The sequence below is a fragment of the Nicotiana sylvestris genome, chromosome 2, assembly GCF_000393655.2.
Source record: "Nicotiana sylvestris chromosome 2, ASM39365v2, whole genome shotgun sequence".
In the NCBI taxonomy this organism is placed as follows: domain Eukaryota; kingdom Viridiplantae; phylum Streptophyta; class Magnoliopsida; order Solanales; family Solanaceae; genus Nicotiana; species Nicotiana sylvestris.
The window spans coordinates 122,878,214-122,892,053 of record NC_091058.1 but is presented as its reverse complement, the minus strand read 5'-3'; the positions used below and the strand labels follow the sequence as shown (position 1 = coordinate 122,892,053).

At 37.3% G+C, this 13,840-nt stretch overlaps 2 protein-coding genes across 3 annotated transcripts; one reads left to right on the top strand and one right to left on the bottom strand.

Annotated features, from left to right (window-relative positions):
* Nucleotides 1–587: 587 nt before the first annotated feature.
* On the top strand, nt 588–5,429 carry LOC104241468 (putative glucose-6-phosphate 1-epimerase). 2 transcript variants are annotated; one of them, XM_009796413.2, is made up of 9 exons: nt 588–832; nt 931–1,048; nt 2,394–2,468; nt 3,722–3,778; nt 3,859–4,016; nt 4,128–4,259; nt 4,528–4,630; nt 4,835–4,934; nt 5,030–5,429. In XM_009796413.2, exons 2-9 carry the CDS (start codon nt 968–970, stop codon nt 5,245–5,247), a joined length of 924 nt encoding a protein of 307 aa, XP_009794715.1. In that variant the 5' UTR covers nt 588–832; nt 931–967; the 3' UTR covers nt 5,248–5,429. The 2 variants fall into 2 exon arrangements, with proteins under 2 accessions (XP_009794715.1, XP_009794722.1); XM_009796420.2 differs by having other exon boundaries at nt 607–710.
* Nucleotides 5,430–5,721: 292 nt separating this feature from the next.
* Nucleotides 5,722–7,201, bottom strand: LOC104241486 (chalcone isomerase-like protein 1). The gene is made up of 4 exons (XM_009796427.2): nt 6,632–7,201; nt 6,234–6,474; nt 6,040–6,131; nt 5,722–5,948 (listed from the first exon to the last, which is right to left on the bottom strand). The coding sequence occupies exons 1-4, from the start codon at nt 6,990–6,992 to the stop codon at nt 5,815–5,817; spliced, it is 828 nt and encodes a 275-aa protein (XP_009794729.1). The 5' UTR covers nt 6,993–7,201; the 3' UTR covers nt 5,722–5,814.
* Between the last annotated feature and the right edge of the window lie 6,639 nt (nt 7,202–13,840).

Below are 13,840 nucleotides of genomic sequence, written 5' to 3'. Positions count from 1 at the left end.
TTAGTACATTTGTATTTTTAGATAAAATATTTTTTTTCATTTAATTGATCGTTGTATCTATCTCTACATCAATTGCTATTACACATAATTTATTTTTATTCAATATTTCATATATTTTTTTATCAATAGCCGCAGAATGCACGTGCAACACACGTACACTAAAACTAGTAGTTTAAAAGATCTAAGAAATGTAAAGCACTATTTTTTTAACCAAAGGATCATAAAAATCTTTTAACTAAAGTGACAGACACATAGTTTACCTTGTCCTAACTCTTATGTATTGGTTCATGATAATCGAATCATGGAAAATTTTATTTTGTGTCTCATATAACTGACACTAGTTGTATGAGACAATTTTTTTGTCTTACCGTTTTGTGGACTCAGATTTCTGTGGATCCAGAAGTGTAAGATTGAAGTCTACAAATTTGTGAGACAAAAAGGAGTTTCATACAACGAGTGTAAGTTGTATGAGACACAAAATAAAACTTATAAAGACGTCTCAATCAGAATTTCTTTGGTCCCTCCCGTCGCCCACTACGCGTCCACATCCACCTCCCTCTTCCGGAGAAGCTTTTTCTTTCTCGGTCAATTTATTATTATAAAAATATAAAGTCGTACAAAAAACGCTAATGTACGACATGGATTTCTCATGAAGCAGAAGTTGGTGGCCTGTTCTACACAATAAACAACACTAAATCGTTCCAAAAAATGCAAGTTTAATCTTTTGATTTCCTATTAATATAATTCATCCTTTCTGTTTTAGCGGTTCAGTTTCTGCCAGCCAATTATTCACAATATTCTTTGTTTATCGCATCACACTTTGCGTTTTCAGGTTTACTTTTCTCATTTCTTCCTTTTTCTGCATCTTTTGTCTTCTTCTGTTTCGTCCTTTCTGATCGTGCTTAATTATTATAAACTGCTTGCTTGTAGATTTTGATCAGTATTCGAAAAACGAAACAAAAAAACTATGTCGTCGAACATAATTCACGACGCCGATGGATCGCCTTCGCGAATCGTATTGTCGGAGCCTACTGGATCAACTGCTGAGGTTTTCGAAATTCTGTATTCCTTTTTCGTACTATTTGTGCTGGATAATTGTGATTAATTTTGCTTTATATTTAGCTAATGAAGGATTTTAAATGTTTTCTCCTATAATTACGACTATTTCTGCTGTATAATTGTGATTAAGTTCCCTTTTTTTTGGGTTTTTTTGTACATGCTTCCTGAGGTGCACCCATTTTTACATTTTTAAAGTTTAATGAATGCTAGAAACTTTCCTTTAGTTTGATCATTCCTTGTTTATAGCCTGTTGGTGAATGAAGTGGAAGGAGAATCATAAGGTCTCAGAATCCCAAGAGTCAAGAAGTACTAGGTGATTTATTCCAATCTACCTAAACTTTGATTAGTAGAGTTAGTCCAATACTTGTGCTGGCGGGAGTAGCAGGTAGCCGGTGGAATAGTCGAGCTGACCTGAACACCACCTTAATCAAAAAATTATTGATCATACTTGTGGATTATATTAGGTTTAATATCTCGAGATTTACTTTAGTTGAAGCCTGTTGGTGAAAGTGTTTTGGTTTCTCCATAAATCAATAATCCTAAATCTCATCTTCATCTAAGTGAATTATGTATTTCAACTTAGCATTTGTAGTTCGTTAATTAATTTGTTTTTGGTATTTGGAATGCTTGCCTTTCAAAAGTAAAATATCAGCTCATTGATGAATCATGGCTTTATTATTCCTATCTCGAACGTTTTCCAGAAGTTCTCGAAACCACATAGTTTGGATCGGGAGCAACCTGTCGATTGAGAATATTAAATGAAACAATTAATATAAGAGATGGACTCTTTTTGTTGAAGCTAGTCTGTACAAGCGCAGTGTGTTGCTCATGAGAAGTTGAAATAGTTAATGGAAGATAACAAATCAGAAAGGAAATTTTTTACGCAGCTTTTCTTTTCCTTTTTTCCTATTTAATTCATTTTTATCTCAATGACTGTTTCGGCCTCTAAGCTTTCACTTCCTGTTGATCTTTTTTCGTCGTCTTGCTAATGGTTTAGTCTTTCTTATATATGATCTTGCCTTGAAGTTTAGTCTTTAGAGAGTAGCTGTTTTGTAGTCAAACTACGTAGCTCAATGCTTTTGGGAAAACAAACGAGATGGTGATATCCTAGGCTCCCCATTGTACCAATGAAAAGCTCTCCGCTGTCCATTTAACTTAGAGATGATGTACTGTCTTTTTAAATTGGTAAACAGAGGATCCTGTATTAACCCCTGAACGGAAAGATCCAAATGCATGAAGTAAATGTTGTAGCACTACAATGATGATGAGCTTTATGGGTTGGAGATATCTTTTCCTTCATTTCACTTAATTCTAGTACATATTCTCTGCTGCAGGTGCTTTTTCATGGTGGACAGGTTGTTTCTTGGAAGAATGAACGAAGAGAAGAACTGCTTTTCAGGATTAATAAGGTCTAAAATGACCTTCCTTTATATTCTTATGTAACCGACTCTGTTTTCTGCTACTGTTTGGATAGCAATATGTTGCATGACATGCATGCAGGCACAAAGCTTTTGCGACTTAATGTTATCAACTTTAACGTGTCAATGCAACGGTTCCATTCATAATCCTGTTCATCCTGCATCTTTGTGAACATGAAGTGGATATTTGCCTCATCTGGAAGTTCACAGTTTTGGACATTTACATTAAAAAAAAAGGATTTGCATCTTCAGCTGGATCCTCTTCAGTCTTGACTCGATAGTTGAAGATATGGGGCACCAAATTTGAATTAAGATCAATTTATGAATCAAAAAATTAAAAACCCCCAAAGGTTTGGAATTAGGATCACAATATAAATTGTAGTTTAAAAAACAAAGTTGAAAAGTACTTTCTCCTTCGAGAAATCTCTGAAAAGGCACAAGATGACGCCATTGTTCTTTTCCAGCCTTAGCATCTTATAGGTGCTTACATTTAGTAAAAGATTGAATTGCTTTTGTTACTTGTGTCTTCACTTGGTCTACCATACTTCTGGAACCAACTAATTACACTGGCCTCTCCAGCATTGTTCAGTACGATGACCAATATTTGATTAGTTCCTATATCATGAGATTCACTTTTACACATATCAAGTAGGACTCACATCTAACGGGCTACAAGTGTTATGAGAGGGCTTTTCCTTTATGCAATTTTGCGACATCTTCTACTAGGATTCGCAGGTTAGAAGGGCTGATCAGTGTTTTATCTATGATGTGCATCACTGAGCAGGTGGCCAATGTCTGAAGATAAAATATGTCTAGCTCCTGTGTAAACGTTACCTTATCAAAATAAAATAAAATTCTAGCTCTTCTCTACAGTCCATAAAATTTTATCCTCTTATGAGTCGTTGCGGAGTGTAATGCTATTCAATTGCCTAGATAATTCAAATCTCTCAAGGAATGTCGAGTTTAATTCAAAATCAGCAATGCATGGAACGTTGAGTATAGTTCATTTTGCTCGTGTAACATAAATGTGATTGTGGTGTAAGGAAACTTCTTCAGTTTTCAAATATGTAAAATTTCCTAGATACCTCACATAACTTGATCTGCTTGTATGGTTAATGATACACCTCACACTCAGGATATTGACTTTAGGACATTGTTCAATCATCTACATTGGCTGCTAGATACATCTGTAGCACTTTTGTCTTATTATTGTCCTGACTATGGGTTCTTGTACTGTCTTACAGACCCTGTGGAAACCTCCTAAAGCCATCAGAGGCGGAATACCTATCAGCTTTCCACAGGTTGGCCCACTAACTGAACTAGCAATTTTGGGGTTCTTCCTTGTTTAGTTTTGCATGTTAACTATAAATGTGTACTGTAGTTTGGAAGTTTTGGTTCTTTAGAGCGACATGGTTTTGCAAGAAACAGAGTGTGGTCCTTGGATGATTCTCCTTCTCCTCTACCTGCAGCAAACAGTCAGTCAACTGTGGATCTCATCTTAAAATCCACAGAGGAGGATCTGAAAATTTGGCCACATAGGTGGGGAGTATACATGGTTTTGCACTTCTATTAGCCTATAGTAATACACACATTCCCAATTCAACAATTTTATCTAGATCTACAAAGGTAAACCCTGTTCTTGTTTGGCAGGTTTGAGGTGCGGCTACGTGTCTCTCTCGCTGCTGGCAAGCTGACTTTGATCCCTCGTGTGAGAAATATAGATAACAAGCCATTCTCATTCACGATCTCTCTGCGTAACTATTTATCTGTTTCTGATATCAGGTTTGCCTTGTTGGTTCACTATCTTTTTTTTCTTTTGAGATGTGGTTTGCTAGTTATTTTTCCGCTAAGTAGTGCTAACACGTTGGAATTTGTAATAGCTATTATTGTCCCCCTTTTAGGGTTTCTTGCAATTAATTCAGACCTATAATTTAATGTATATTGCTCATTCAATCATGAGCTTTCTCTTATTTTTCTCTTTATAGCTGAAATTTGCTAGATACGTAATTATCCTTTTCAGATAGGTTGCATGATGCAGTTTGATTTGCAGTGAAGTGCGTGTGGAGGGCTTGGAGACGCTTGACTACTTCGATAATTTGCAGCAGAGAGAAAGATACACAGAGCAGGCAGATGCAATTACCTTTGATAGTGAGGTAACATTACTATGTTAGGCTGTTCTCCGTATTTAATAGAGGATAGACACCTTCATTTGAACTCAGGACCACTAGGTGCCAGAGGATCTTCTCTTCCATCAATTCAGTATGCTTGTTTTTTTGAATTTTTCATAATTCATCGAAAAGAGAATTACTTGATTTCTCCTTATTATTATGTTGATCTAGACCTTTTCTTTTTGTTAGATTGACAGGGTATATCTGAGCACACCAAAGAAAATTGCGATAATAGACCATGAGAAGAAGAGAACCTATGTCATTCAGAAAGAAGGCATGCTAGATGCTGGTATATTTTTACCGTTTTTTTTCTTTTGATCTGGATCTCTTTTGTTCCCAATCTGCATTGAATATTTTGAAGTACAATTTGGATGTGATATGCAGTTGTTTGGAATCCTTGGGACAAAAAAGCCAAGTCTCTCCCTGATTTAGGTGATGAAGATTACAAAAAAATGCTATGCGTGGATTCAGCTGCTGTTGAAACTCCGATTGTCTTAAAGCCCTCTGAGGAGTGGAAGGGGCGGCAAGAGCTCTCTACTGTATCTTCAAGTTACTGCAGTGGGCAATTGGACCCTAGGAAAGTTCTTTATGGCCTTGCCTGATCTCATCCATGGTGTGATTAAGGTGCTATTTCTACGAGTCTGTTTTTTGTATACTACGCGCACTGTTTTACTATTCCACAAACTCCTATTCATGTTTGGTTTGTCAGTTTCTGGAGTGTTAAATCTAACATTACTGTATCTATTCTATAAGCACATAATTTTAGCTGCAGGTGGTTCACTGAGCTTTCTCTGTTTCTTTTTTCATACTGTGAGATATCTTGTATGTTTTCAGTTTTTCATAGCATAAACTTTCCTGAGCCAAGAAATTCCTTCTTGGCGTTGCAAAAGTTCGATGGATGAATAATTTGAACAACAGAATATAACATCTAAATGTAAATACACAGTGCACGCTTACATAACGTACGAGTTGAGAGACGTAACATGGGTTTTGTTTTTTTTTTGGGGGGGGGGGGGGGGGGGGGAGTTTTGAAGCTTGCGTATTAGAACTTACGAAATACTTATGAAAATCAACCGTGTTTTAATCATTCCTTTATTGAGAAATTATTCATCAGTTCAAATAGACCACCTTATTCTTTAACAACCTAGAAATTGCTGGAAAGCCACAACTTAGAACATAGAGACCATGGATGCCCCGAACTTCTCCTTGGCTTCTTTGTCAAAGGGATCGTCACCTAAATACATGTAGATGAAGGCCCGGCAGAGTAGTTCACTTTCCACCTTGCTCACAATTTCACCCTTTACTGCATTTAGTTAAAGTTAAGGTTTAATCAAGTTAGCAATTCAACTTGATGGCATGAAATTGACAAGATTGAATTTTGTGGTAGATTTTACCTTTGGTCTGAAGAACATATCCCGGAAGCCTTGAAATCTCAATTACAGAACCAGAAGTCAGCTTTATGTCATCAGATGCTTCACCCATGATCCTAATATTAAAACAGGATATTAGAGTTTAAGCATTCAAGTTTTCGTAATCAAAAAAGCATTCTGTGTTAAGGCTGATTAGCATTTAAAATGGTTGTATGTACTTCTTTGTGAGCTCTTCGTTCTTCCCACCAGTGAGTTTCTTTATGGCAGCTCCTAGGCCTTCGTCAAAGTTCTTTCTTACCATGCTTATGGTTAGGTTAGAGAAAACAATTACCAACCGCACAATCATCCCAAAATCACTATCAATCACCATTTGGTACATTTCCTTTGTTGGTTTTGATGGTGCTTTCCCAATCTTGGACTGCATAAGGTCCTTCAAGTTCTCCTTGTCTGCATATATTCCTGCAGTCAAATAATGAGTGGTTAATTTTGCGGAGGCCAGTTTGTGTTGCTGTACCCTATTAGAATGAGCTTGATCTAGGTTACAACTTTAATCAAAGTGCAGTATGATCCCTATTTGTATGTTTGTGTAAAGAAGATAGTTTAAATGGAGTATTACCAAAGCCATAAATTTTAAGGCCCATGCCAAGCATGCTCTTCTTCCTTAAACCTACAGCTTTCAACTGCATCCCATCTTCAAGTTTGACAGGAAAAGAGACTCCAGTTTTAGGTTCAACCTCAACTGGAACTTCCTCGTCCTTTACAGTTGCGTCTTTCTCCTGACCGCTCTTCTCCTTCTTTTCCTCTTCAGTTTTGGCCTCATTCGTACAATTTGGCTTCTCTTCTGCTGTTTCTGTAATCTTTGGTTCACCTTCGCTCACCTTCCCCTTCTCCATTGTTGGTTTTAAAGCAAGACCACTCTTGGGGTCAATTTCAATTGCCTCAGTCTTTGCTGTGACATCTTCCATGGTGGTCGGCATTTTACACTGATAGTTATAAGCCAAGAGGAAGAGATAGGAATTGTTTTCTGTTTTGCTGTGGTTTGAAGATTGAAGGGTAATGAGGTTTATATAGGAAGAGATTTGCCCGAGGGTTACTGTAACTCATTATTGATGTCTCATGCAAGTGGGAGTCTCATTGCACAGAAACGAGGCATCTTTTCGTCCTTCCTCGGTTTGAGCATTGAGGTAATGGGAGGCAAATGTTACTCCCTCCGGTTTGAGCATTGAGCATTGCTTTTAGCACGCACATTAAGAAAATATTAAATTCTTTACAAAAATACCTATTATGATTAAACTACCCCTAATTAAATATTTAATGTCAGGAGTAAGAAATTTTTTTAGCGATATGTACATAGGAGTTATTTTGTAAAAACAAATTAAATTCTTTCTTGATTACATAACTGGATACTTATTTGAACCAAAATAAAAAAGCAAATTGATCAGTTATTGTGAACAAGAGGAACACATATTATCACCCACTATAGCTCATTAACTCACTAGTGTGGTTTATTTCCTTGCACTAGTTTGCATATTTTGGCAAAAATTTACGGAACACATTTCAAGGACCTGTATTGTTGGCTATCATAAATGTATGATCCCATTTCAATGTGAATATGTTCTTTTCAAAAAATTCCAAGGTAGTGGATAAGTGCTGACGGAATATGATGCCTGTATTGGCCAAGCAATTCCTTTTGTTTTCCTATTATTCTTAGAGCCTGTTTGGCCAAGCTTCTAGGAGGCCAAAAATATTTTTTTCCTCTAAAAAAGTACTTTTAAATTTTTTTAAGCTATTTGACCAATACAGAGAATTACTTTTGGCCAGCAGCAGAAACACTTTTTTTGCTTTTGAGAAGAAGCAGAAAATTCTAGCTTCTTCCAAGAAGCAAAAACAGAAGTGAGAAATTAATGTATTCAAGACAAAACTATCCTCACTATAAATTTATAATGTTCAAATTATCACTTACAAATGTAAGTTTTTTCTTTTCATTTTTGTTTCTAGTTTTTACCATTCTTTTAAAATTAAAGATATCATATACAAGAATTAATTATACTGTAACTTTCCAACTTCTTTATTGACTTTTTTTGTTTTTGATTTGTTCTTTGTGTAATGTCTTGTAACTTTCTAAATTATCTTCTTCTTTTTTCATACTAAAGTAAATTATCTACATCCTTCTTTGGACTATCAAATCTCTTCCTAAAAATAATCATTTATAATTTCTTCTGTTATATGCTTTCCCGAGCCTTTAAAACAGTTATCAAATCTAATTTATGAAAATTACCTACAAATAAGAATACATTTATAATTCCATCGCATAATCTATCTATATATTATTAAATAAAAGAAGAAAGGCATCACACATTAAGCCAAGTGACTGCCTGAAAATAGGCCATTTGGCAATTAGGACAAAGTTAGTAAGATTAGGTAATACTAATTAGTGTCTTTTTGAATTTAAATTTAAAAAACAATTATATATTATGTGTTGTTAATAATTAGTTACTCTTTTTGAATTTAAATTTAAACATACTTAACTATTTTTTTTACTAAAAAATTATTTTTATATATTTAAAATTATTTTTATTTTACGTTAAATCCCGTCTTTCAAGTTTGACACTCAGAATCATCAAAGGAAAGTAAAGGTAGGAAGGAGAAGCACTGAGCTGCGAACGTCGAGCAACTACCTAGTCAACTCCGAACAACCTGCTAGAAAGCAATCAGCCCTCGCTAGCGTGACCCGAGACTCTTGGATCTGCACACAGGATGCAAGGAGTAATGTGAGTACGCCAACTCAGTAAGTAATAAAAGTAAAGGTAGCTGAGCGATAAGAAAACACGTAAAACACAGCAAAATGCTACAACGAGGCAGTATAAAAACCAGAATAATGCAATAAAATAGTAAAAGCTCGTAGAAACACCTTAGTTCAGTAAAAACCTCTTTAAAACCTCTTTTATCAGTTCAATCAAGTAAATGAAAACATGGAGAAAAGAGAGAAACATATATCAGCCCATCGGGCAAAATACCAACAGAACCAGCCCCTCGGGCTATCTCACAATCACTTGTATCAGCCTCTCGGGCAATAACTTGGAACAATATCAGCCCCTCGGGCTATATCACATCTCACACTGGGTACCCACGCTCACTGGGGGTGTGCAGACTCCGGAGGGGCTCCTACAGCCCAAGCGCTATATCAAGCTATCTCGTGGCATAATCAAACTGGCCCTCGACCTCATAACAAGCCACCTTGTAGCGTAACAACTCAGGCCCTCAGCCTTATAATCATGAATCAGTACAATACCTCTGTAGCGTGCAGCCCGATCCCATAATATCCTCACAACACAGGCCCTCAACCTCACTTAGTCAGAAAATCTCTCAAAGCCACTCGGGCACAGTAAAACATGGTGCTCAGCCCAAAATATTATTTAAAAATGTCAAAACGGAGTAAATATGGTCGAGTTATGAAAACAATAGAATACAACATGACTGAGTACAAATATGAAGTAAAAACAGTGAGGAATAGTAATAAAAATCCCCTAAGGGTCCAAAATAGTTGGCACGAGGCCCAAATATGGCATTTAGCCCAAAACATGATAATACTTTCCAAAATACAATGATAGCAAACAGTTTTTAATCAAATATGCAGTTTAATAGTCATACGGAACGGACTAAGTCAGAATCCCCAATGGTGCACGACCCCACACTCATCATCTAGCGTGTGCATCACCTCAAAGTAGCACAACGATGTGAAATCTGAGGTTTCATACCCTCAGGACAACATTTACAATCATTACTTACCTCAATCCCGTCCAAACTCTAGCCCGCGATGCCTTTGCCTCTCGACTCGGCCTCCGAGTGCTTCAAATCTAACCAAAAACAAATTCACATCATCAAAGGGAACACAACCCACCCGAAAATAATCAATTTACACCAAAAATCCCAAAATTGGCCAAACCCGACCCCCGAGCCCACAACTCGGATTCCGACAAAATTCCCCAAACAAGAATTCTCACGTCCTCACGAGTTCATACATACTAACTATACCAAAATCCGACCATACACGACCCCTCAAATCCCTAATCAAATGTCTCCAATTTCAAACCCTAAACCCCCAATTTTCACCCTTAATCTCATAAATTCCATGCTTAAACAAGTAAAAATCATCATAGAATCGAGTTTTAGGTCCAAGAAAGTCACCTCAATGAAAACCCCCTTGATCCCCTCTTCAAAATCATCCACAAGCTCCAATCTCGGATAGAAATGGTGAAGAACAACTCAAATTTTGCGAAGGCCATTATTTATGTGTTCTGCCACAGGAATACCGCATTTGCGGTCAAAATTCTCGCAACTGCGGACACATACGTGCGGTCCTAGGTGCGCACCTGCGGAAATCACTTATCTGCCCCAAACTCGCACCTGCGCTCAAACACCCGCACCTGCGCTATCGCAGGTGCGCCCAAATCTCCGCATCTTCGGCTCTAGTCCTTTTCCACGTTGGCCGCATTTGAGACACCTTTTCCTCTTCAGCGAGTCCGCACCTGCGGTTCCCAATTCGCAGGTGCGGTTATGACAGGAACTTCAACAGCTGAAATATGCTCAAACTCAACTCCATTCTTTCCGACAACCTCCCGAAATCATCCCGAGGCCCCCGGGACCTTAACCAAAAGTGCAAACAAGTCACATACTAATATTCAAACTTGTACCAACCCCCGGAACACTCAAAACAACGTCGGAATACCAAATCACCCTTGGATTCAAGCCTAAGGATTCTAAAATTTCTGAATTCCGCTTTCGATAAAAAATCTATCAAACCTCGTCCGAATGACCTGAAATTTTGCACACACGTCCCAAATGACACAAAGAACCTACTCCAATTTCCGGAATTCCATTCCGACCCTTATATCAAAATCTCCGCTACCAACCGGAAAATGCCAAAATCCCAATTTCGCCAATTCAAGCCTAAATCTACCCCGGACCTCCAAAACACATTCCGATCATGCTCTTAAGTCCCAAATCACCTCCCGAAGCTATCCAAATTATAAAAACCAAATTCCGAGATCGTTTACTCATAAGTCAACTTTCGGTTGACTTTTCCAACTAAAGGCCAACTTAAGAGACTAAGTGTCTCATTTCTTTACAAAACCACTACGAACCCAAACTAACCAACACAATGCAATGAAATATAGCTGAACAATGTGCAAAGAAACAAAAATGAGGAAAACGGAATGGTAACTCATAAAACGACCGGCCGGGTCGTTATAGTTCTCTTCCTCTACAAGTACACCAACGGGCTGTTTATGTTTTCCTGTATATTTATATATTAATGTCACACCTCCTTTTTTACACCTATACCCGCGGAAGGGCATAAAGGAGTTTTTCCACTTAAAGGACAATCGGAACGAGATTTAATTATTAATTATTCAGAGTCGCCACTTGGGAGATTAATGGTGTCCCAAGTCACCGGTTTAATCCCGAACCGAGGAAAATACTAACTCTGTATTACAGTCCGCGAACTAGAAATTCGGATAAGGAATTCTGTTAACCTGGGAGAAGGGGTTAGGCATTCCCGGGTTCCGTGGTTCTAGCACGGTCGCTTAACTGTTGTATTTGATTTTATCTGATTTTGATACATGCTAGCTTATGTGCCTTTTATTCGTAAACCGCTTTTTATCATTATTTATTTTAAAAGAATTGCGACGTCGTGAAAACACGTTTCAAACCACGTCGCAATCAATGCACCCATGATCGTTAACATATTTTGACTTCGTCGAGATTTGGATTTGGGTCGCATCAATGCGCACCCGAGTTTAAAGAAGTAATTTAATTAAATCGCGCCTAAAGGTTCCAACATAATATTATTTTGGGGAAGGCCGTGAAGTTCACTAAACGGCCCTCCCAAGTTCTAATCAGTTTTAACAATCATTTATTGAGGGCCCCACATTTATTTATTTTTGTTCGGTGAGGCTCATCTCATTTTATGAACCTATTTTTCGATCATTATTTATTTTATAAGAATTACGACGTCGTGAAAACGTGTTTCGAACCACATCACAATCAATGCACCCGTGATTGTCAACACATTTCAATTTCGTCGAGATTTGGATTTGGGTCGCATCAATACGCACCCGAGTTTAAGAAAATAATTTAATTAAATAGTGCCTAAGGATTCCAACGTGTTATTATTTTGGGGAAGGCCGTGAAATTCGCTAAACGGCCCTCCCAAAGTCTAATTATTTTAATAACCATTCAAAAATGAAAACAATAAAAGAAAACCAACTCAGGTACACGTTAGTCTAATTTCCCTATGGCCAACATCATTGGGCCTGAATTTAGCCCAAATCAAGCCATATCAAATCAGACAGCGTAGGAAAGGGGGGGGGGGTAGCAGATCGAGTCTCATGAATGGCAAAACTGAGGGATCATTTAACATTTACAAAAGGAAATCAAGGCATTCGTCCAAGTCAATTTAGATATCAACGTTTTGAATTTTAATTCCTGAATATTTCTAACGTGAAAGTTAACAGAAGCTTAAAGCTGGCCACCGTATTAATTTAGCATGCATTCACGGGTAACTAGGGAAGCAACGTCTAACAAATCAGCTTGAAATACAAAACAGGCCTAACTGTTTTCGAATTAATTCAACTGACATTTTATACCCTTAATTATTGAGACCGGTAATTATACAGCACTGCTTGTTTAAAGTGCAGTTCCTGCTCATTTTGATCCCTATTTACTGGTGAACATTTACTAAAGCCAACAATTAACAAGCAAAGTTGTAAATCGCTTCTAGCAACAGTAGCAGTAGCACTCTGCAGGAACGAACTTACTGTAATTCCTAGATCTCTTTTGAGCTAACACTAGTCAACTAAATGGTTCATGACTTCACAACGGGACTACTGTATAGCAAGCTGAAAATATAAGTCCATTTGAATCTATTTATAACTGTTGAGAGCAAATCATGTATCAATTTTCACAAACCTACTTATACAGTCCATTACATTAACGGTCCTAATTACACGTCGAATTCAATGAGTCACATATACATCTTTTCTAATTGAACAGTTACAGCTATATGCATCCAAAGACGAACACAGAACAATCAATTCCATTGCATTCACTCCAAGTTGTGGTCACATCAATGTAAATTCGAACATGTACCTGGAAATTGAATTTCAACAAGAGGAGATGAGGATCAACAACAAAAATCAGAGAATCAGCAACAGTAATGAGCAAAGCCCAGAAAAAAAAACAGAACTAACGACTCCGGAAAGTTTCAAAATCCAGTAATTGCTCAGTCAACACAGCAAACTCGGACTTAACCCAGAAAATGCACTCAACCAAGACCGGACAGAATGGTAAACCCAGCAGCAGCAACAAAACACCCAAAACAGAAGGACTGAACTCAAAAACTGCTCGAAATCAAACTAGAACACCTCTGGACTTTCAGCAATTAAAGAGAGATCAAGGGAGATGTGAATTAATAACTAGAACATCAAAATTAACATACAATTTCCAATGAAACAGTGAGTTTTTTTGGATTTTCTAAAGTTTTTGTTTGTTTTTGGTTTTTGAAGTTTTGAATTTCAGTTCTCAGATCTAAAATGAAAAGAATGTTTGTGAGGGGTGATTTTTATGGCTGAAGAACAAAAAGAATCCCCCCTCCCCAGGCATGAAAATGCCCATTTATAGGCAAAGATAAGGGCATCCCTTCAATTTTCTGCTTCAAACTTAGTCCCTTATTTCCTAGCTTGTTCTCTAAGTAACTGCCACCAAAATTGTTAAAACTTACACTAAAACCCCATTTGGAATGTCTTGGAAGGTTCTTTTGGCTATA